At 43.1% G+C, this 24,666-nt stretch overlaps 1 protein-coding gene across 18 annotated transcripts in view; it reads right to left on the bottom strand.

Annotated features, from left to right (window-relative positions):
* SNTG2 (syntrophin gamma 2) overlaps positions 1–24,666 on the bottom strand; it is a 210,426-nt gene that overhangs the window by 39,950 nt on the left and 145,810 nt on the right. For 16 of the 18 annotated variants that reach the window (XR_014254127.1, XR_014254128.1, XR_014254129.1 and 13 more), the window contains 3 exons: positions 18,842–18,971; positions 17,151–17,189; positions 9,423–9,539 (listed from right to left, as the gene is read on the bottom strand). Coding sequence is in view for 13 of the 18 variants with exons in the window: in XM_082427048.1 (XP_082283174.1) it covers positions 9,423–9,539; positions 17,151–17,189; positions 18,842–18,971 (286 nt within the window). In the remaining 5 variants the exon portion in view is untranslated. Of the gene's footprint in view, positions 1–7,013; positions 8,233–9,422; positions 9,540–17,150; positions 17,190–18,841; positions 18,972–24,666 lie in introns of those variants that run through there. The other 2 variants (XM_082427045.1, XM_082427050.1) reach the window with 2 other exon arrangements.

Genomic DNA, 24,666 nt, shown 5'->3' on the forward strand with positions numbered 1-24,666 from the left:
ACCAGAGGCCCGCCTCCCACGCCCTCCCAAGAGAGCTGTTTGCTTCACCTGAGCTCAGAGAGGCTTAAGGACTCCGAGCCCCTCCCGTGTGGCCCAAACCTCTGTGTACACAGAGCCCATCAGCCTCACTCGCCCGCCCATGAGGCCCCGACGGAGGGAAAATGCTGTGACTAATTAACAGTCCCCCTCACAGCCACGACCTCACATTTCATGTCAGCTTAAAGGAGATCAGTAAACATATGGATTAAAAACTTAACATATGGTTGTTTCCGATTTGGGCAATTTGCCTCCAGCGTGAGGATACAAAAATCCAAGGGCAGACAAAAACATGTGCAAATATTTAGGTGTAAATTCACCCACCATATTTTGTGTATTGCCTTTACAATGAGAAGTTGCTGAACATTAAGAGTAAAATTTCTTCTGTTAAATTCAAATGCGCTGGAGTTTCAGACACACTTATGAATACATAAATTAAGTCCCTCAGTGCTCCGTTTCATCCTGTGAGGTATTCAGCTAGCATTTACCACCCCCATCCTTAAACTGAGGAAACTGCTGAATAGAGGGTGAATTAGTGCCTGTGGTCCCACAGCCGGGAAACAGAAAGATTCTGTTTACAGCCCAAAGCTTCCAATCATTCACTTACAACTTTTTCTACTTAGGCTCTTTTTCCTAACATTTTGCAGAGTAATATTTCCATTGTCTTATAAAATCTTTCAGCCCCCATTTTCAAGTATGCTTTTGTTATTTTGGATAGTATAGGAAAATGATTTAAATCAGCATAATGCCGTTATGTAAAGGTAATTTTGATTTTTTTTTTTTTTCTATTTAAAAAGTTACAGTATTTCTGGTTCTGCATGTAAGGAGCTTGAACATCACCACTCCTAAATAACAATCAGCCTGAAACAGAACGGATGGAAAAATCAACAACTCTTGTTGGATCCATAACAGAGGGGAGGACACAGGGCCAACCATGGCCCCCAAGCACATATACATTGACAGCAAGTGGATGGAGAAAGTATTCCATGTTAACACTAATCAGAGGAAAGTAGAGGAGCTATTACTTTCCTACAGAGCACACTTTACAATAAGGAATGTTATCAGGGATAAAAAGTGTATTACATAAAGATGAATGGTCAATTCTCAAAGGAGACATAACAATACTTAACATGTGTGCACCTAACAACAGAGTGTCAGACCATGTGAGGCAAATACTCACAACCTCCAGCCATGAGAATGGAACTCGAAGCTTCTCCACTAAGACCAGGAACGAGCAATGATGCCCCCTTTTCACCATCTAACTGGAAGTCCTTGCTGTGGTATATGGCAAGAACCACATGTAAAAGGTGTACAGATTGGGAAGGAAGACATAAAACTGTCTGACTGCAGATCTTCCCTGTAGAAAACCTGAAGGAGTTGACCAAATGAAACAAACCAAAAACCTCCTGGAAATAATAAGCAATTATAGCAAGGTTGCAGAATATAAGGTCTACATACAAAAGTCAATCACCTTCTTGTATGCAAACAATGAACAATCAGAATTTGAAATTAAAAACATATTACCAGGGCTTCCCTGGTGGCGCAGTGGTTGAGAATCTGCCTGCCAATGCAGGGGACATGGGTTCGAGCCCTGGTCTGGGAAGATCCCACATGCCGCGGAGCAACTAGGCCCGTGAGCCACAGCTGCTGAGCCTGCGCGTCTGGAGCCTGTACTCCACAAGAGAGGCCGCGATAGTGAGAGGCCCACGCACCGCGATGAAGAGTGGCCCCCACTCGCCACAACTAGAGAGAGCCCTCGCACAGAAACGAAGACCCAACACAGCCAAAAATAAATAAATAAAAAACAAACAAACAAGCAAACATATTACCATTTATATTAACATCCCCAAAATGAAATACTTAGTTATAAGTCTAACAAAAACATACGAGATGTATATGAGGAAAACCACAAAACTTCTTTGATTAACAAAATAAAAGAAGTAAACAAATGGAGGGATAGTCCACGTTCACGGACAGGAAAACTCAACATTGCCAAGATGTCAGTTCTTCCCAACTTGATTTACAGATGCAACACAATCCCAATCAAATTCCCAGGAAGTTATTTTGTGGATATTGACAAGCTGATTCTAAAGGTTATATGGAGGCAAAAGACCCCAAATAGGCAACACATTTGAAGGAGAAGAGCAAAGTCAGAGGCCAGAGACCACCTAACTATAAGATTTACTATAAAGACAGTGCGGTATTGGTGAAAGAAAAGACAAATAGATCCATGGAACAGAATGAACAGCCCAGAAACAGATGAATAGACTCATCTGATCTTTGTTAAAGGAACAAAGGCAAAACAAGGGAGCAAAGACAGTCTTTCCAACATATGGTGCTGGGACAACTGGATATACAAATACAAAAAATGAATCTAGACATACATCATACACCCTTCACCAAAAGTAACTCAAAATTGATCATAGACTTAACTGTAAAATACAAAACCATAAAAAACTCCTAGAAGATAACACAGGAGAAAACCTAGATGACCTTGAGTGTGGTGATGCCTTTTTAGATACAACACCAAAGGCACCACTCATGAAATAATAGATAAGCTGGACTTCATTAAAATTAAAAACTTATGCTCTGCAAAAGACAAAGTTAAGAGACTAAAACAAGGCATAGACTGGGAGAAAAAACTCACAAAAGACACATCTGATAAAGGACTGTTAACCAAAATATACAAAGTACTCTTAAAACTCAGCACTAAGAAAACAACCTGAGTAAAAATGGACCAAAGACCTTCACAGATCCCTCACCAAAGGAGACAGACAGATGGTCAATAATCACATGAAAATGTGCTCCATGTCATGTGTTGTCGGGGAGATGAAAATGAAAACAACACTGGGAGACCACCACACACCTATTAAAATGACTAAAATCCAACACCGACAGCACCAAATGCTGGCAGGGATGTGGAGCAACAGGAACTCTCGGTCATGGCTGGTGGGGATGCAAACTGGTGCAGCCACTTCGGAAGACAGTTTCTCACGAAACTAAACATATTCTTCCCATATGATCCAGGATTCACACTCCTTGGTATTTACCCAAAGGTGATGAAAATTTATGTCCAAACAAAATCCTGAACATGGATGTTTATAGCAGCTTTATTCATACTTGCCCAAACCTGGCAGCAACCAAGATGTCCTTCAGTAGGTGAATGGATAAATAAACTATGGTCCATCAGAGAATGGAATATTTTTTCAGAGCTAAAAATAAATGAGCTCTCAAGTCATGAAAAGACATGGTGGAAACTTAAATGCATATTATTAAGTGAAGGAAGTCAGTCTGAAAAAGCTACATTCTGTATGACTCCATCTGACATTCTGGAAAAGGCAAAACTCTGCAGACAGTAAAAAGATTAGTGGTTGTCAGTGTTGGTAGGTAGGGAGGTACAAATAGGTGGATTGAAGAGGATGCTTAGGGCAGTGAAACTAGTCTCTAAACCACAGTGGTGGACACACGTCATTGCACATTTGTCCAAACCCATAGAATGTGCAACATCAAGAGTAGCTGTAATGGGAACTGTGGACTTGGGTGATAAGAGGTGTCCATGTAGGTTCATCCTTGGTAAAACACGTACCATCTGGGGCGATGTTAATGATGGGGAGGGCTACGGATGCGTAGGGCCTGGGAGTAGAGGGAAATCTCCGTGCCTTCCCCTCTATTTTACTGTAATCCTACAACTTCTCTAAAAATAAAATCTTTGAAAAAAAGTTACCCAGGCTGTTTCATGTCTTTATATATTGTGTTTAATACACAGCCTTTTCATCTCAAAGCAAATTACAAGGTGAATTATTGTCATGTGGTTACCTTTGGAAACGGGTACGTGCTAAACTACATACTATGGCATCACACACACACACCCCCCAAAAAGAGCCATGAGAATCCTGCCTTCATGCTCTGACTTTGGAAATTTTTGTGGTTCGTACCTTTCTGATCTCTACCCAACTCTTGTATGTACTAACACTGTGTACTCAAACGTTCTCAAAATATTTGACTTTAATAGGAAAATATTTACATACTTGTTTTCTTTATTTAATTAAAATAGAAATGGAACCGCTACCATTTTTACCTTAAATGATATGAATGAACTCTTGGAAATCTTTCCAAAAGTCTGGGAGATGGAGTGTCAACGTCACACCGTCTCCAGCAGGGAAACGTCCACACCTGAGAACTCGCCGCGCAGAACTAGGGGTAGCAAGTGCACGGCATGAAGGCTCTGCCTCTGTGGCCACCTGGATCGCGGCCTCATGCACGATCCCTCACCCCACCTCTTCCTTTAAGCTGCAAAGGCTGGAAAGATTCTAATGTAGTCTGTCTTTGCTTCTTGTGGAATTTGCTCGTTGTTATTTGAGGGTTTCCATCACAAACTGTTTTGAGATTTGTTGGCTTACTGTCCACACCTGCCCCCCAAAATCTAAAGGGTTGATTTTTCCTCTATACAGTTGACCTTTGAACAGCAAGGGTTTGAATTGCATGGGTCTACTTTTACATGGATTTTTTTCAACAGTAAATGCATGTAGCAAACACTATGTGATCTGAGGTTGGTTGAATCTGCTGATGCAGAACCGTGGATACAGAGGAACTGCATATAAGGAGGGTAGATTATAAGTTATACTGAATTTTCCACTGTGTGGAGGGTCAGAGCCCCTAAATCCTGCATTGCTCAAGGGCCAACTGTATTCTCTTTAGAGGATTTGATGATATTTCCAAATCACACAGCTTGGCCACAGAGCTTTAATGCTTATTACTAAATATTTATATTAATAAATATATTAGGTATTTAAATACTTAATATTCACTTTACAGACTATCCAACCAGTAACCAAGGAGCATCTTCTTCATGTTCGGCGTTATGCTAGATTCAATGGGAGCCACGTTAAGAAGCTCCCAGGACAGCGGAAAATAAACAAACTGGTTGGTAGCATTTACTAATAGAGAGAAATTCTCCATAAGTCATCTTTCAATCTCACAACACCTCTCAAGTAGCCATTTACTTTGTACTTGTTTATAGGTGATATTTAGTAAGGAAATTTAAAAATTATATGAAGACATCAGGAAGTATACAAATAAGTCAACTCAATCTAATTTTTGGAGTGAATATTTATAAATACTACTGCCTTCATCCTTTCACTTCTTCCTGGGCATTACTAGTATTGATTACCCTGGAAAATAGAAATTATGCAGATTCAGGAGAAGCAGATGGCTTCTGCAACTTGTGACCACGCAGAATCCAGTGAGATGAACATGGAGGCTCACCTGGTCTCGCAGTATTAAGGACCATCTACGTACTGATGCCTCCAAACTCCATCCTGCCAGACAGATGTCGTCCCTGCACTAGAAACATGGGTACCTAACTCTACTTGAAAATCTCCTTCGGGCATCCCTAGATGTCTCCGGCTCAGGAACCCCCAACGTTCACTACTGTGCCCCCCGTGGGGCTCTGTCTGGGGTGGCAGTGGTATCCCCACCCGGCTGGAACCACAGCCACAGGCACCGAGTGGTCTGCACCTGTGTGCGCGTCTCAGTGGGCTTCTTAAATTCTGCTGCGTTCTAGGGCTTCAGAGGCTGCGACGTGCTATACTGATGGGATGTACGATTTTATATTTACAACTAAAAATCACATTGTGAAACTACAGGCTTTCTTCAGGATAAGAAAGTTTTCATTTCAGTGATCTGAGACTCTAATCTGTTAGCAGGCAATTTTGAATGGATGTGAAAAATTTACATTAGCATCTGGCTACCCTAACTCCAGTGTGATCCGTAAATGAACATGGGGCTCATTCAGTCTCACAGGTCTGCATCCTGGACATCACTTCCAGACTCCCCTGGGGTCTTGCTTTTCCTTTACAAGTAACAGCATGAGCCAAATATGTAAAAAAGGCCTCACTCTTTTTGATGTCGACAAAACTATAATTATCAAAAGATGTTGCTGCTGATGACTCTGAGAAGAGATGGGGGGGGGTGGTGGAAAGTATCTCCTGCAGAAACTGTTAGGAATGCGAGTTAATGAAAGATGCACCTGCCAGGAAACGTCTTTATTGGGAGAAGGAGATGTCAGTTATAGGAAAAGATGAGAGGGCAGGTGTTTCTTTTTTCTTTTTTTTTTTAAATTGTGCAATTCAATGTTTTTTAGTATGTTCACAGTTGTGCAACTATCACCATAGTCAATTTTAGAATATTTTCATCATCCCCAAAAGAAATCTTGTACCCTTTAGCTGTCACCCTCCGTCCTTCTCCACCCTCTCAGCCGTAGGCAGCCACTAATCTACTTCCTGTTTCTATAGATTTGCCTGTTCTAGATACTTCATATAAATGAAATCATATAACATGTGGTCTTTTGTGACTGGTTTCTTTCACAAGTGTTTCTTTACTACAGGGTAACGCGGCCCTTTCTCCATATCAGAGATGCAACTCTGTCTCAGAGGAATTAGAAATCAGGTAAGGGAGGAGACCCTGGGCAGAGAGAAGAGTGGGCAGGGAGACAGAGAGAGTGATAGACACACAGACAAGCATTTCCTGCAAAGCACCTGCTTTCTGCAAACACCTTCTGAACGGACCCCGCAGAAGAGACAATATGCTGCCAGATCCCACATAATCCAGAACCGGCCATCTCCAGATTTCCAGAACGTTCGTGATACGGGGCTGATGGCCAGATGTAACTATGAGCTCACACGGGGGGCTCACGTCCGGCGGCAGGGGACAGGGCGGCGGCTTTGCTAGGATCATATGCGAAGTAAGCAAAACCTGCCAGGGCGCAGACACTAACAGGCAATCCCAGGAGCAGCTGCCAGCCCAGCACCGGGTTCACCCAAACCTTCATCCACTGGTAAGAACTGGGCCAGTTCACCTCGGTTCACGGAGGAAACCAGGGTTCCTCGCGCTGCCCTTTCCATATCTGAGGGTCACCTGAGCACCTCCACCAGCTGCATCCAGAATCAGGAGGGGCAGGAGGGTCTGTGAAAAGACACGGTGCATCCCGTGTATGCCTAAAGTACCTGTAACGTAGAAGACGTTGTCGCCAAACCAAAGGAAAGGGAGAAGCAGATTGTGAAAGCTGCTCACTGGTGCCGGGGAAGCCGGGTGGGGAGGGACCCCGGCCCCGAGGGGGGCACATGGGGAGGACTCAGCCCTCGGCCAGGCCGGAGCAGAGAGCTGAGCAGCTTTCAAACTTCTATGAACGATATTTACGGCAGCAGAAGGTCTGCTCCAGGCAAACCCGAGCAGCTGAGGTCAGCAATTGATTCGCATGATGTACTGCTGGTGACACGGATCGATGCAAGAAGACTGGCCCTGGGATTTTAAAGTAAACAAGCCAAGCCTGGTGTTAATAAAGATGACATTATCCATATGGTGACGGTGGAGATCCCCTGAGCCCCCCAGATTAGAATTTCTGTCCATGAAATTGAAACTGCCATGGGAAGTGGATGAAATCATCTTTCACTATAACATGTATAGAAATCTGATTAAATATTTAAAGCATTTCTCATAATTTAGAATGTTGTACTATGTAGGGAAAACTTATACCTTGAGAATCTTAATTAACAAGAAAAGAAAAATTAGGAGAACTCTCAGGCGTGTGACCTGGGACATCAGTCACTTCTCCCCCAGTTCTGCAGAGGGGAACCCTCCTTCCAGGTACATCGGGTGCAGATGGGGTGAGCCTTTCCTCCTCTCCCAACTGTCACCTGCCAGCGGGAGGCCCCTCTGCTTGGAGCCTCACGGTACTGATTCTCGATGCCCCTCCCTGATCCACCACTCACGCCCCAGCCGCCTTCCACCTCACTCGCTGCTGTAGCCAGAATTGAGGCCATGGGGTTATCTGTGGTTATTCTTATGTTTACTTTGTTAGACAAAACCATAGAAAGTAACATTTAGCAACAAATGCTAAATAACATTATTGCATTTGAGAAGAACTCAATTATTATGCAAATCTGTAGATAACCCTCCAGCATCAGTATATTCACAGCCTTGGTTTATGAAAAGCTCGAGCCCCTGGTGGAATACTGGCCTGGGTGTTGGGGAGAGAAAAGTAGTCCGTGGGAAGACTGGTGAGGTCTGGTGGCGTACGTGCTTTAGTTCCCAGTGTTGTGTCACTGCTAATCCTTCAGTTTCAGCAAAGAGACCACAGTTCTGTACGGGGTCAGCCCTCAGAAACCCGGAGGGAGGGTACGTAGGAATCCTCCTACCCTGTGGGCAAGTTCTCTGTCAATCTTTTCTTAAACCATTTATTGAGGTATGATTGACGTTCAGAAAGCTATACAAATTTAATGTATACAACTTGATGAATCTGAAGATGAGAAAACACCCAAGAAAGCATCACCCCCGTGTTTGCCATAAACACATCCATCCCTCCAAAGTCAGAGAGGACAAGTGCTGTGGGGGTGTGAGCAAAGGGAACCCTCGTGCACTGTTGGTGAGAATGTAAAATGGTGCAGCCACTGTGGAGATGGTATGGAAGTTCCTCAAAGAGATTAAACACAGAACTGCCATACGATCCAGCAATCCCACTCCTGGATATTTATCCAAAGGAAATGAAATCTGAGCCTCAAGATCCCTGCACCCGCATGTTCATCCCAGTACCACTCACAGCAGACAGGACACGAGGCAATCACAGTGTCCACTGATGGATGGGTGGGTAAAGAAAATGTGCTGTGTGCAGACAATGGCATAGCATTCAGCCTTAAAAGGAAGGAAATCCTTTTATTTATTTTTAATGGCAGAAAAGTAACAACATTGTAGGTAAACGGCATCTAACTTTCTAGATGCCTGAAGCTATCAGGTTTTGCTGCTTGTTTGCAGCTCTGATGTTTGGACTCACAGAAAGTGGAATTGCTTTAATTGACAAACTTGGAGGCATTATATTTTGTCAGTTTTGGGAAAATGGTGCTGGTAGGAATTAGAAAATAAATTGTAAACTGTAGCATTCACCATTAAATTTCTATTTGGGCCCTACTAAATCAGGCTGTTTATTTTTATAAAACTTGGAAGATATGAGGGAAAAATAGCTTTTTAAGTTTCTGACCATTAAATTAGAAATGTCTTAATAGAAGGGTTTTCTTCTATTTTGTTTGTTTTTTGGATTTTCAGCTATACACTTGATGCTCTAAGACATCTAAGCCTTTACATCCCCACGTCCCAGTCAGCTGATATTTTAAGCAGGAAAACACTCTAATGTCTTAACGGCTGTTCGATGGAAGGAAAACCACGGACTGGTTGATTTACGGATTTAGAGTAAGAAAAGCCAGCGGGTCCACACAGGAGCCCTTTCCATCCGCGTACGTAGAGGCGGAGGAGGCCGGCCGGCTGGTCATGCACCCTCTCTGGCCTCTTCCAAGCGCTAGATCAGATCCCTCCCAGACTCCCGGAGGCCTGCTTACCGGAGGAGACGTGAAGATGTAGAAGGACGAGCCCTTCAGGGCCAGGAACTTGGATCTGAAGGTTTGAGAGCAGCCGGCCCCTCCCAGTCTCTCGCTGACCCACCCCATGTGGACGACCTGTGGAGCAAAACCTTCAGAATTAACAACCAGGCCTTAGGAGAAGCACAGGGCCACCGGGGTGGAGAGAACAAGCAACACACCACAGGCCGCAGACAGGGACGGGGGAGCCCTCAGCTATGTCCAACCTCCAATCAAGTGGACGCCACAAAAATGTGTAACATCTGGGGTCAAACGTCCAGACTTCTGCACTGGGCCGGGCTCGAAATATGAGCTTCTGAGTTCCCTTAGTTTGGGCCAATGCTGGACGTCTCAGCTACCTCACAGCTGTGCCTCCCATATGTAGATTTTTACAACCATAGTATTTAATTACATCCTATCAGGGGTTAGTATTTGTAATCTGTCTATGAGGTTGCAAAAGCAACTATTATATTTTCCATTTCTGTGGTAAATATATCGTTAATACACGAGGGAGAAATGATTGTTTCTTTAGAGTTCAACTTCCTAACAACAGTGAAAATAATACAACAATATTAGATTCCCACAACTGGCACTGACTATCTAGTGACACAAAATGCAAACTATGACAAATCAGAATATGGTTAAAAAGTTAACGGAAATAGTAATACAATTTAAAAATTGAGTGCATGAATTTAAACTAGTACTAAGGCAAAATCCCCGTGTTGTCTCAGCTAAAATTGTAATGTGACACGTACTTTGCACATTTAAACAAAGTTAGTAGTAAACTATCATAGACAGGCCGAGGGCTTTAGGGGATGAACAGTCCTCTGGGCTGTCTGAAGGGGGCTGCCCTCCAGGTCTGGGGACCGCAGCCCTCGGGAAGCGCCCTCACGGCAGCCGCGTGAAGTGACTCGAGCCGTGGGGGCTCAAGGTAGGTCATTTCCTTTCCATTTTTACTGGCTAAATCACTGAGAGCTTTCACTCACGCCTGGTGAAAGACTTCCCAGGTCAAGATGCCAGGTGAAATTTTACAAAAATCCTATTTTCACAGTGTTCCTGGTGATGGAAAAGAGACAATGAAAGTGTGTCATTCTCCGGAGGGCGGTAGCCACAGCTGACCAGTCATGGTGTTTCACAGAAGTTGTCGAGGGCACCAGTGCCCCAGGCACACAGAGCTTCGCAAAGTAACCCGAATATTCCACTGGCTCATGGACTTGTCTTTTCCCTCTCGGTTTAGCTATTGTCTCGTGAAGGCTTAGGGTCACATCAATGTGATACGGTTTGAATGTTATAACAGAGAGTTTTATTATTAGTATACAAGACAACCTTATTTCATGTGTCCTTGGACTCATTTAATGTTTCCGGGTCCGTTTTCTCATCATAAAATGGGACTAGGATTCCCTCACATGGTAATTTCGGGAATTTAAAGCTGTACCACAGAAAACTCCCTCCCAAAGTACTAGCAGGCAGGAGGCAAGTAACACACGGCTCGGATGGAATTAGAACTCTGTGGAAACCACCCAGATAGGACTGAGTCCTTGAATGTCTTGTGGATGTGAAACTGATTACACACGTTGCTTAAAAATGTCTGATTGACTTTTCCCCTTTTTGTCTAGTAGGATCACACAGATACACTTTTGTTCATTATAACACTAGCATTAATACTGCTGTAAATCGTAAGACTTGCTCAATTTCCATGATTAAAACACGCTTCATTTTAATCGGGTTATTTGTTTTCTTACTGCTGAGTCTTAAAAGTTCTCTGCATATTTTGGGGAAGAAACATTTCATTTTCTCTAGCTAGTTCAGCAGCTCCTTGATGTTCTAAAATTAACACAAATTCAATGGGTGGTTGTGAATTCCACACTCACCACCGCACGAGCACAGTGATTTGTATAGTTTATATAAGACAGGATTCATTTTAAGCACAGTTACTAAAAACAGTGAATTGCAACTGGATTGAGTTTTACACAGTGAAAAACAGAGATTTGTTCAGAGATCAGCCTCCGTTCCATGCAGACTGGACGCGTGGCATTAAGAGGCCGTCCTAGTTACTCTAAGTTGGTACAAGACCATCTTGCTGAGCATCAACCAGAGGCAGTGGGTGTTTGGTAACGTTTTACAAGCCAGTCATCACTGTAGGTCTCAAACGGCACGGTTAGCAGTATGGGTGTATTTTTTTCTTAGTATACATTTATCAGCGCCAATGAGACATCCTGTGGTTCTGGACAATATTCACCCCGTTACCCTATTTCTGAGAGGGCTGCCTTCTCAGTAGTGGGGTGGGGACCACAGGTGACACTCAGTGAAAGCAGCTCCAGGGGCAGGAGGTCTGGACGTCAGGCTACATCAAGCCCATGAGGGGCTCTGTGTTCCACGTCCTTATCCTCAGAAGGGGACGGATGCCACTGCACACGCCTGTTTTGAGGGCAGGTGCAGCCGTTTGCACGGCGATACTCAGCATCACGTGATGTCACATCCTCTCGGCATCTCTAAGCAGGATCAGGGCTATCTTTTCTGGGGCTCTCACACTGCTTCCCTCTGGGTCTGCGTTAGACCACATGCTCTCTGAGGACGAGACCTGTGTCTTTACCTGTATCTACTCCACACCCGCAGGACTGGCAGGGAGGGCTCGTCCCCTAAAATTTCTTGGAAGAAACCATTTGTGGCTCTTCATCTATCACTACCTGTGACTTTATGGGAAGTTAAATAATCACAGCAGGGAGGACCTGCTTATTGTATCCATCAGGTTGGCGGACTGGAAACCTTTTGTTTTACTGATTACCCTCCAAGTGTGGAACCAGCATTTCTAGAAAACATAGGAAATTGTTTAAATTCTAAATTATTGCACATTTTTAAGTCAGCAGCAAGCTCAACAATCTGCTTTGATACTATATCTATTACCAGGAATCTTACCAAGATACTTTTCAAACTACTAAGCTAGTAAGGGCTGGTAGGAATAAAAAATAATTACCATCCGGATGAAAAACTAAGTAATGGAAAGAAAACAGCCCTCGGCGGGTCTCTAGCAATATGGCATGAGGGTCCCTAAAACCTGTAAACACATTATTTTCTCTGCCAAGAACTACTAAGAGACCAAGCTTCAGCTTTGGGTCTCAAAGGGGGCTGTAGGGAGGGCAAACTCTGCTGGTTTTTCCTTTATTTTTTCATCATATATTCAAATGCTGACAAGTCTCCCATGGTCCTCTTTCTCTGCATGAAATACTTAGTCATAGACTGCAATGTAGATTCCACAAGGGATGAATGATATACTGGAACCTGATACGTAGGAGCTTAATTTAAGACAGGGCTGTAGTATGCACAGACATGGAAATATAGATAGATGATAGTTAAACGATAGGTAGCTAATGATAAGATAGATGATAAGATATATAGATGATAGATGATAGTTAGATGATAGATAGATAGATATAGATAGATAGATGATAGGTAGCTAGCTAGATGATAGAGAGATGACAGATGATAGATAGTTAGATGATAGATAGATGATAGGTAGATAGATATAGATAGATAAATAGATGATAGCTAGCTAGCTAGATAGATGATAGATAGGTAGATAGATAGATAGATGATAGATAGGTAGAGAGGTAGATAGATATGATGGATGGATGGGTAGATTAGATTCACATTATAGACTGGTCAAGGGTGAGTAGAAAGCTGAAAGTGTAACTTCTAGGCTGAAATGGAGAAGCTGGGATTCTTTTTCTAGCACAGCAGCAGCAAGCGTTCTTTTGTGAGGACAATTTTTCAAGGGATAGGTTTTCCATCTGATTCTCACTCAGCCTGAGCGTTGCCCTGTTTCTCTGGAGACACAGACACTGGTTGTGGAGCCCACCCCTCCTCGGTCCTGCCATCTTCCTCCTCCTCCAGGGCTGGGGCAGTGTCTTATTTTGCTGCTTCTCCTTCCCACATCTGGTTAATACAGTGCTGGGCACAGCATCCAACAGGAGTTACATATTGAGAAGCGAACTAGGAACTCCTTTTCTGGCCAAGATGGAAACATACAGATTGTTAATAACCTGAAACGTCTATAAATCAGATGTGAAGTTAATGAAATTCCATATGTAATTTAATTCTGCCTGTATTAATTAGCAAAGAAATAAGTTGTCGCTTAGCTATTACTGGAAACACTGGCTGCTTTATGAATCTTTTTTAGGTATATGCAGTTCATAAATAATTTTAAGGGAAGCTAATTTTAAATTTTACATTATGAATTTTCTATGGCTTATTACATAATCCAAGAAATGTATATTATAATTTTATGAACATGTACCTGTCCGTCAGATAATAATTGTACAACTGCTCTGTTCCTTTTCACAGAAAAAGCTAGAATAACTTGAATTATTTAAGCCTCTTTTGGATTTGGTGATTAAGGTACCCATATTTCCTTTAATTCAGGTTTTCGGGAAGAAATTTATTTTGGAAAATAGATTCTTGCTGTTTTCGCAGGGTGAACACATGTCCTGGTTTTCCTGGGATGATCCTAAAGTTACTCCTGTTGTCTTAGTATTACTTTTAGGTCAGTCTCCATCCCAGAAAGAAGTGTCCCAGTTTGAATGACAAATAATACAGTCATTTTACTTACCAGATATAAGAGTCTAAAAATCTATACTTATGCCTTTTGTATTATCCTTCTAATTCTGTTTTCTTTGGTTTTTGTCAATTTCAGTGGTTGTCAATATCTTTACTTTTTTCTTATTTATTCAATATTATGTTTTGCTACATACCAAAATCAATAATTGTTCAAAATGAGAAAAAAATCCTTCCTGTTTTTAAATAGGGCCCAACACCATAAATCTAAACTCCTATAATGCATACAAAATGTTTAGTTTTTGGAGAAAATGTGAAAGCATCCTCTACTGAAAACTCGGCAAATTGGGGCAGGGGTTAGTTCTTTTACAACCTCACATAGTGAGGCCTGTCTCTGATGTTTCTTTCCAGATAAACAAATTCAAGCCCTTAAGTAAATTCAAAGTTATATAGAAATTTTAAGGTTAAAAAAAGACTTTAGATTACCCTTTGCAACTTTCTTGTCTTATAGATTAAGAAACTAGGGCTCAGGTGTTAATGTGTTCCAACTGCACCACCAGACAAGGGATCAGGTGGGATTAGTATCCAGGTTTGATTCACGTAAGGCCACCGAGACTGACATCACACAAACGTGGCTTCATATGTGACAAAATTTCACTAAGATAAAACCAAAGCGAAATCACTCCACTGCCTCGGAGGCCTTTGAACCATAATTCATTTCATGTCCTTTGTGTTGGGCGTTTTGCTCCTCAGATAGTTTTAACTTTCCCTGAACCTCACTTCTTGATTCTCTCTTGTGATTCAGTGATAGAGGAGTTAAATTTCAAAACAAAACAAAACACGCTTTGGTTTCCAGACTAGTGTTCTTTCCAGCCGGCCAGGCAGTCACGTACAGCCGCAAAAACGCAGAGTGTGCTCCAAATGCGTCAAGTTCAAGTGCTGTGAAAGCTGCTCAAGTCTCAGTGCAATGGGCATTCTCGTGTGCCTGCGCGTGACTGTTCCCAAACCACTGACCGTGCATGATCTGCTTGGGAAGTCGGGGACAGGGCGACTCCCCTCTGTGACAGGACACGGGGAAGCTGAAGAAGGGCTCCACCTGCACGGTGCTCTCTCCTGTGGTCCTGACACGGAGCACGGCCCGTGGGGCTCCTGGGCATGGAAGCCTGTCTGTGCTCCCTGTTTCCTGTTTGTAGGAAATAGGCTGCATTCAGCCCCCACGACCTTCCCTGCGTTCCAAAGGGCAGGTTCAAACAGCTGCTAATCAGGGAAGGGAGGGGCTGCAGAGACAAGAGAGGGGCAGTCAGGAAGCAATAGTGCAGCCTGGGGGCAGGGCCCTGGTTCTCCCTCAAGGGATACACAGAACAATGTGTTTGAGCTCCTCTGCAGAACTAAAACCCCCAACAAATGGAAGATGTTAGTATTCTTCATTCCAGAGAGAAGGTCACAGTTCGGAAACCTTGAGAACCACAGGAGCCCGTCACAGACCACCTGACACCGGATGATCTCTGGATTGAAGGGATGTAAGCCCTGCAGGCATCCTGACCCTTACCGGCAGCCCTGCCTCTTGACGATAAGACTCCTCACTGCCCCCTCCAGGTCAGGACACACAGTGTTGAGCGCATGAGCCCGCTGTGGCCCCGCTTTGCCAGGCGAAGCAGTAAAGCTCTTCTCTCCTACTTTACCAGAACTCTGTCTCTGAGATTCAATTTGGTGCCCGTGTACAGAGGCCGATTTTTGGTATCAGTCTTGGAAGAGTCTCTGATTCACGACAAAAAGGATCCCCCGGGACACTTTGCTAGTTTTGCTTGTGCCAACAGAAATCCAATTTCAAATGGCAAATTATTCTTGGAGACAAAAACACCAATTTGGTCTATTGTCCCACCAGCTTTGGTAAATAAATCCAGAGAAGACGGGCTTTAAGTGTGAACTACGGGGAGGTGTGTCCTCAGGGGAAAAGTCCAAGAGAAACTTCTGTCTTAGAGACACTAAGCACAGCAGAAAAGCTGTATTTTATGTGTAAGAATATGAAATGAGTCCTACATTAATTTGAAGACATTTATGGGACTATTACTCATTAAATAGCTAAACACCCTCATTTAGCTATGTAAACAAAAATAGCTGTTCATAAATTTAGAAAAACATTACAACAAATAAAAGTTAGAAGAACCTTTCTTAGTGTTTCTTATCTAATTTAAAAATGTTGACTAGAGGGGTTTAACTTAAAACATGGTCCTAATTTCCTATCTTTTTCAGGAAACATTTGATTGGCAGGTACTTACTCTCCTGAATGCCTTCCATTTTAACGCAAATTTTCTCTCTCAGCACTATGTAAAGAGCGTCTCTAAGTGCTATTTAAAGCAAACTGAACACATTCCTTTAGTTTGCTTAACTTGAGCCTACAACGTGTACTGCCTCAGACCTATGAAAGACACAACCAGAAAGCTAAGAAGCTCTACATTTTAAAAAGTTCACACTTACAGCTTGAACTATGACTTTATCAAAAAGGAAATAGAAAAATAACGTAGTGACTTCAAAGTGTAGTTACCTGATACACAGCTAAGTGCTTACAGACCTAGTAAATGAGCAGTCCTTGAATTAGAAAACCAGGCATATTACAGGTTGGCCTTTGCTCTTGGAAGGAATGAGCCAAGGGCTCCTGAAGACGCAGGGCTACCACCACCAGAACACGTGGCCTCACAGTGAGTAAAGGCCAGCACCGGGCGCAGGGGTGGGGTGCTTCCTTCCCACCTGCAATAGCAGCTGCCCAAAGCCTCCCAGAGTGAAACTTCCCGAACGAGGACGTGATCTAAGAAAATCACACGACGCTGAAGACTCCAAATTACACAGGTGTGTCTCAACCGTCAAACCCCTCTCAGCTTAAACAATCATATCTAGGTTATCATTTAATCACGGTTCCTTAGAAAATGTAACTGCCGATAGATCACTGATACCACGGCGCACTCAGGTCAGAACGATTCCTCCTACACTATTTGCAGGACAAACGAGTAGCTTTCTGGAGTAAACCCTGAGGGTGAGTGTCCTGACTTCAGTCCGATGTGCTAATGCTTTCCTGTCAAAATTTCCAAACCAAATCTCAAAAACAGAAAGAGGCTCCCTTCGGGGACATTGTATAATCAACACAAAACCCACAAATCCTACCTGGTCACAAGGAGAACAGCATTTATTTGCCATTTTCATCTGTAGAGAGAGGGAAGCAAGGAGTCAGTATGACAAGTGTATTGATGTCATAATTTTTCAACCTAACTGGCAACTGAATTTAATTAGCTGCATGAAGTGTCCCTGCATGAAACGTTTCCTGTATGAGGTATTTCTTACCTGAAAACCAAACCAGAGCACGTACAGATGTCTGGCAACGGCTCTCATAACAGAAAACCCAGGACTAGCAATACCGACGCTGTGTTTCAAGCATCAGCTCTTTACTAAGCGAAGCTCTGGGGCAGCGGCTGCTTAAATTTCCACGTCTGAAAACATTGGGGAAAATGATTTCTGTACTACATGCTCTTAGGTGATTATAGTTTTCACAGTTCACATTTGCTCCTCCTTCCTTGATTCTCCCAGCAATCCTGCAAAACTTAACCAGTGAGGAATGAAGGTCCAGAATAATAACAAGGTCAAGACTACCCAGTTGGAAAGTGGCTGTGAATCCACAATTCCGGCCCTAAGGCTTTTGTTTGCATTTCCTTCCCTCTGCTCTGCCCAGTAGCTACAATGTGTGAGATTCATCTAGAACCATGCATTTCTGCCAATATCAAGCTACCGCCACCTGGTTTTTTCTCCTCCTTTTATCCATCCAGATACCTTTGGAATTCAAAATGTCAAGTTGGAAAACTGAGGTCTTAGAGAGGGTCTGGTACCTCCTATGTAGCTGAGAGCCTCTGAGGTCTTTGGAATAGAAATCTCACATTGCTGCTTCCCTGATATTTCAAAGTGCTCAGGCGACCTCTGTATAGTAGTTTCCAGGAAGGAGGCAGGTGTGAGAGGAATAACAGGGCTGCCGCGGGGCCTGAGGCTGGCTCGCTACGCCGTGTGCATCCAGACCCCCGGGCGCCTCCTGCCACCAGCTGCCCTGGGCCAGAGCAGGCCCTGGGGTGCAAATGTGGACAACGGGGCAAGTCACCCGCAGGCACTGAGAACAAGGAACCGGGTCACGGCCTCCTCGGGCCAAGGGCTGGTCCCTGCACGAGCCTCCCGCGGTTGTGGCCATCAACTTACTGCCCGGATACAGCGGTTGCTTTAGGGAACTGAGTACTTCATTCATGTTTTACTCTCACCCCATCTGGTTTTATTGTTTCATTTTGAAGTTTCATATTGACCTTGATCATCAAACAGATCAGAGACAGAGACAGATACAGAGCGCTTTCTCTTTCCTGGGTGCCTGCGGTGAGCCACTGAGAAGGGATATTTGTGGTGGAGGTGCCTCTTTATAAGTTTCCTTAATGTTTTGGAGAATTACATCTTTAACCCAATTGGGTTCCCCAAATAAAAACGTCACATTACATCAATGCATTTGGATAGAGTATATATAAAATTACATGCACAAAAATACTTCTGTGTAGGTGCGTGGAAAGGAAGAGAGGGAGAGAGAGAACCAGCGGTGAAGTGTCCAGAGGTTTGATTCAGTCTACACTCTTATACCAGGAAACTTTTAGATGACTTAATCTTTAACTGTTTTAGTCAAAGCTTTGTTATGTTGAAAAAAAAAGTACATGTTCTTCCGTTTAATGTTATTACCAACTGTTTTAGGATTCATCATAAGTAACAAAAAAATCATAATTATTTTCGTGGATTAAAAAGCAAAAACAGGGACAGTGGAAAGTCTCCGTGCTCACATTTTGCAGCGTCAGGTCGCTGATGTTGGCAGACACGGCCCTCAGCCAGTCGGCGCTCTCCTGGGCGGTGTAAAACCAAAGGATTCCCGAGCTCGCCCCATCCAGGGCCTGCACCTCAAATGCACTGGACCTGCAGGAGGAAGACGGGAGATGCTGGAAGGAGGGCCCTGGGATCCGATGCCCCAGGACCGGGAGAAGGCGGCGCCCACTCAGCCCTGCTCAGCACCGACCTGCAGTCACCGCGGGAAACACAGCTCACAGACGTGGGCACAGCCTAACCCGTCTCCGTATCTTAGGTAGGTTTACTGAAATTAAGTTCAAAACGCTGAAATCCCTATTTCTAATTTAATAAAAACATGAAAGGCAGCTCCTGTAGGAAATACACTTGCTCTTAGAGCAGTGCTGGAGTTACTGTTTTGTGGGTTCCTTAGCAGTGATTCTTTCGGAGACCACTTATCATGGTACTGAAGGCTCCTGACCCAGTGATGATGGAGCAGGTCAAACACCACCATTCCTCAGCGTCGATGGTATTTTAGGACCACACGTATACTTCTGATTTACAACAGAGCTTTGGAAGAAGTTGGTTCTCCTTTATTTTTAACCTTGAGAATCAACCTGCCACAAACCCACCCGTGGCAAATTATTCATAACGGCGACATCACTGTCTCTAATTCAGTACTTCTCCCCTATCATGCAAGCCTTTTTTCCCAGAGATAATTTCCATATAACTATTGCTATAGACTGATGTGTGTATTCCCCAAAACCTACATGTTAAAGCCCTAGTCCCCAGCGTGGGTGTATTTGGAGATGGGACCTCTAAGGAAAGAAGCTTAAGCGAGGTCAGAAGGGTGGGTCTGATCCAACAGGACTGGGGTCCCTATAAGAAGAGGCCGCAGAACTCTGTTCCACGTGAGGACACAGTGAGAAGACAGCCGTCAGCGAGCCAGGAAAAGAGCGCTCACCAGACACAACCCTCTGGAACTTTATCTTGGACTTCCAGCCTCCAGAACTGTAAGAAAATAAATTGCTGTTGTTTAAGCGCCATCCCGCCCCCCGCCCCCCGTCTGGTATTTTGCTAAGGCAGCCTGAACTGACTAACACAACCGTTACAACAAAAGAATGTCACTTACACGTCTGGTCTGTTCGTTTTCTCTTAAGAAAAATGCACACTAACCCATGCAGCTTATATCTCCATGTCCTTAAGAAGACAACTGAAAGGCTAAAAATAACAAAACAAACTTTTTTTAAACAAGGTTCGCGCTAAAGTATGTTTTAAGTCTTTCAGATGTGGGTTCAATCATGGTTTCATACGGGAAAGGATACAAGAGCGGGAGAAGGAAGTAGAGACATTATAAAAACAGCCCTGCATGTTCTTGGGTCAAATCTACCACCCAGAGTTTCTCTGATTAAACAATCCTTCTGTCTTTTTTATAAGTAGATATCCCTGACTAGGTGTCATTCCCACCCTAATCAGCACTGCTTGAATCAGAACATAAGGTTCATTTACAGACAAGCGTGTCATTGTCCCCACACCCTGCGCAAGAGCCCTGGCTCAGAAATTTTACCTGGGGAGGGGGTGAGGGACAGGCCACAAAACCTACAGCTCCTGGTCAATTTCCACAGGAAGTGACTTCATTTGCAGTAGAACGTGGAGACGCTCAAGGTCATGGGCACTTCAAAAACAGTGGAAGTTTCGGTGAAAGACAATTAGAAAGAGTTTCATAAATTAAACGAATACAGGCTGAACTGTCGGCCGGCTAGTTTTCAGGAGAAAACCTGGGAATAAAACAGCTGGAAGGAGCTCTCCTGGGGTCAGAACAAATCTCAGACACCGACCCCAGGAGCTAGTTCTTCAAAGGAACCCAGATTTGACTGGAATATTCTGCCGATCCATTTACACCACAAAGCTTTGCTGAAAATAATAGACCAATCAGCTGGAAATGAGCGAAGTTTAACAGCCAGGTGTGGTCACAGAAAGAAACCAACCTCAGGCTTAACAGGACTCGGGGGAAAGCGGTGCCCAGACTTCACTAAAATGATCCAGCCGGTCACTAAACAATAAACAAATAAGAAACCGCAGGTAGGGGTGCGGGGGGAGGACCTGCACCCGGAGCTGCTGGAGACAGGACAGTGTGACACGCGGCCTGGGGAAAAGCAGGCACGGAAGGTGTCTGCGAGGTGACCAGACGTCACATCAAGCAGAAAGACTTCAAAACAGTCATTATAAACATGTCCAAGAAACTAGAGGAAATCTTGCTTAAAGAAGTAAAGGTACAATGACAACGTCACTTCACATACAGAATGTCAGTAAAGAGACAGTAGCTACAAAAGGAAGCAAATGAGTGTATTAGGGTGAAAAAGTATAATAATGGAAAAAAATTTTACTAGAGAGGCTTGATAGTAGGTTTCAACTGACAAAGAATTAGCAAACTTGAAGAGAGATCAATAGAGTTTATGCAATCCAAGTAAGAGACAGAAGAAGGAGTGAAGAGAAACTGTCAGAACCTCTGACACTCAAACTAGAAAGTGAAGAAAAAGTCTCCTGTTACTGCATGGATGTTCACCAAATGTTGCCATATCTATTTGGTTTACAGTGTTGTTCAAGTCTTCTATTTTCTTCCTGATGTTCTGCCTGGTTTTTCCATACACTATTAAAACTGGTGTATTGAAGCCTCTGACTACTACTGTTGAATTGTTTATTTCGCCTTTCAGTACTGTTAGTTTTAGTTTCATGTATTTTGGTGTTCTGTTTTTAGGTGCATATATATTTATAATTGTTATATCTTCCTGATGGATTAAACATTCATCTTTTTTAAATGTCCCTCTTTATTTCTAATAACATTTTCAGTTTTAAATTCTATTTTCTATGATATTAGTATAGCTACTCCATCCTTGTGTTTGCTGTTTGTATATTTTTTCCCATCTTTTATTTTCAATCTATTTGTATCTCTGAATCTAAAGTGTGTCTCTTGAAGACAGAATACAGTTGGATCTTGCTTTTTCTACTCAGTCTGAAAATCTTCACCTTTTAACTGGATTATTCAATCATTCAAATATAATTTTATTATTGGTATAGTTAGATTTATGTCTGCCATTTTACTTTTCATTTTCTATGTGTCTCAAATCTTTTTTGTTCCTCTGTTCCTCTTCCCCTGCTTTCTTTTATAGTATGTGAATATCTTCTAATTAAGCATTTACATTTCTTTAATGATTCTAAATATATATGTGTATATACATATATATATATATGTAGTATATACATACAAATAAAGATCAAAACATAAAGAAAGCAGAAGGAAGAAAATAATGAAGATTAGAGCTGGAATTAATGAAGCAGAGAAGAGAAAAACAACAGAGAAAATCAATGTAACCAAAATCTGGTTCTTTAAAAAGAACAGCAAAATGGACAAACTTTTAGCTATATTGACCAAGAAAAAAGAAAGAAGACTCAAAATACTAGAATAAGAGGTGAAAGTGGAGATATTACCATCAATATTACAGAAACAAAAAGGATTATAAAGGAATCCTTGAACAACTGTATACCAATAAATGAGATAAATTAGATGAAATCCTAGAAAATACAAACTACCAAAGCTGATTCAGGAAGAAATCTGAATAGACAATATTACAAGTTTAGAAATTGAATTTTTAGCCAAAAAACTAACCACACAGAAAAGCTGAGGCCCAGATGGCTTTACCACTGAGTTCTACTAAATATTCAGAGAAGAATTAATAACGATTATTCACAAACTCTCCCCAAAATAGAATAGAACATTTCCCAAATTAGTTCATGAGGCCAATACAACCTTAATACCAAAACCACAAGTCATCACAAGAAAACTACAGACCAATATTTTGAATATGGATGCAAATATCCTCCATGAAATACTAGTAAACTCAATCCAGGAACATCTATTAAGAATTATATATCACCATCAGTGGGATTTACCCCAGGAATTCAAGGTCAGTTTGACATCTGTAAATGTTATACATCATAGCAACAGAATAAAAAAAAAAAAAAATCACACAATCATCTCAACAGATGCAGAAAAAGCACTTGACAAAATCCAAAATGCTTTCATGCTAGAAAACACTCAACAAACTAAGACTAAAGGGGAGTGTTCTCAGTCTGATAAAGAGCTTCTACAAAAGCCCATGTAGGGGGTGTAGACAGTCAGCTCTCTGAGGAAAAGGGATGAGTTTTGAATCCCAGCATGTTCATGCTTCAGCTCTGTGAGACAAGCTAGACGCCTAACCTTTAAAAGATCCTTGTCTACACAACGGGCCTTGAAATGCCAATTATACCACAAATGGAAATATTGTGAGAAATAAGTGGGGTAACGTAAATATGGTTATACCAAACCCACAGATCCTATACAAACATTGCTACCAGTGAGGTTATCTGTCAAGGAAAGCAATACAAATTAAACATTATATGAGCAGAAACGGTGGAAGTGTTGGCATGAATGTTGATGATAGACGCCAACATTCCAACAAAGTATGAAAACAAATTCGCACTTTGGCTTACTGTACAAAAGTCATATTAATTAGAGTCAACGATACAAACTCTGTGCGTGTGCCCAAACGACGGATGAACGTTCATGTCTCCTGATCGACTCTGAGGTTTTATTTTCTCAGCTTTTCACGTGTGTGGTGTTCAGGCTCCCCTACAACGTCCCTCCCCCGTCCACAGGCGGATCCTGCCTCATGGTTCTATGGTCACGGCATTTGCTCAGGATTCTCAGGATTTTAATCCTATGGTCAAGGTCACAGTCAGAACTAGAAATCCCAGGGTACTCGCTGCTCGGGACTCAGCGTGCTCTGTGAGGTCACACGTCAGCTTTAAAAAATCAGCAGTAAAACCTACACCCAGAGAAGGCAGAGTATTTGGTGCATGAGTTTCCCGGGTAGAAACCAAGCCAAGTCCCAGACACCATTATCAAGGGCCAGGGAAGAACTGACCCTGCCTGTGCTTTTGGAAAGCCTACCTGCTTCCAGGATTCCCTTGAGTCCTGAGAGGATTTTTGATTTTCAAAGAGAAAACTGGTAAGACAGTTTCATACTGTAGGGAATGAATCAATTCACAGTTTCTGGCTAAGCAAAAGAAATCTATTCCAATAAGGTTCAAAGTACGTGTATCTTAACTTATTAGAAGATTGAGGAACCGAAAGTTCAATGTTGAGTCTGCACTGCCTTTGGAGGAGGAGGGGTCTGCATCTTCTCTTCCTTCCCCTTCACTCCCCCTCCCCACTTCTCCTCAGACGACAGCACCAGGGCTGGCTCCCCTCCCGCCCCTGCAGACCCCAGCCCCCCAGCCCTGCCCAGACTCTCCCACAGTCCCTCCTGAGACGCTACCAGGCCAGCTGCTGGAGGCTGCTGGTGACCTCACAGCACATCTCAGTTACTTTACAGCCCTAACGCTGGACACCTGTCTGCACCCCACGTCCGCATCCTATGGCGACAGACAACCTTCCAACACCCACCTCAGCCGTGCCGTGGGATTCCAGCATGACCCAAATCGGGCTCCAAGTACTGAGCATTCTTAACTGCCCCTCAAAGCTTCAACATTGGAGAAAAAGAACTCAAAGTTTATAGATCATCTTTTTAACACGTTGTGTGTTTTTTAAGGAACGAAAACACTCGAGCTTCCAAAATGACCCTCAGAACCTCTTACCCACGAGTCACGGCTCACAGCCATCCAGGCCCCCAGGTTCCGGCCAGTCCTGACCCTTTACACCTGGACAGCATCCAGGGAGGACTGACTGCACACAGCACCGCTGCTCTGATGAACGTGAAGCTCTCCTGCTCTGGAAGCTGGAGGGTCG

The sequence above is a fragment of the Balaenoptera physalus genome (assembly GCF_965194825.1).
Source record: "Balaenoptera physalus genome assembly, chromosome: 15".
Taxonomy (NCBI): Eukaryota; Metazoa; Chordata; class Mammalia; order Artiodactyla; family Balaenopteridae; genus Balaenoptera; species Balaenoptera physalus.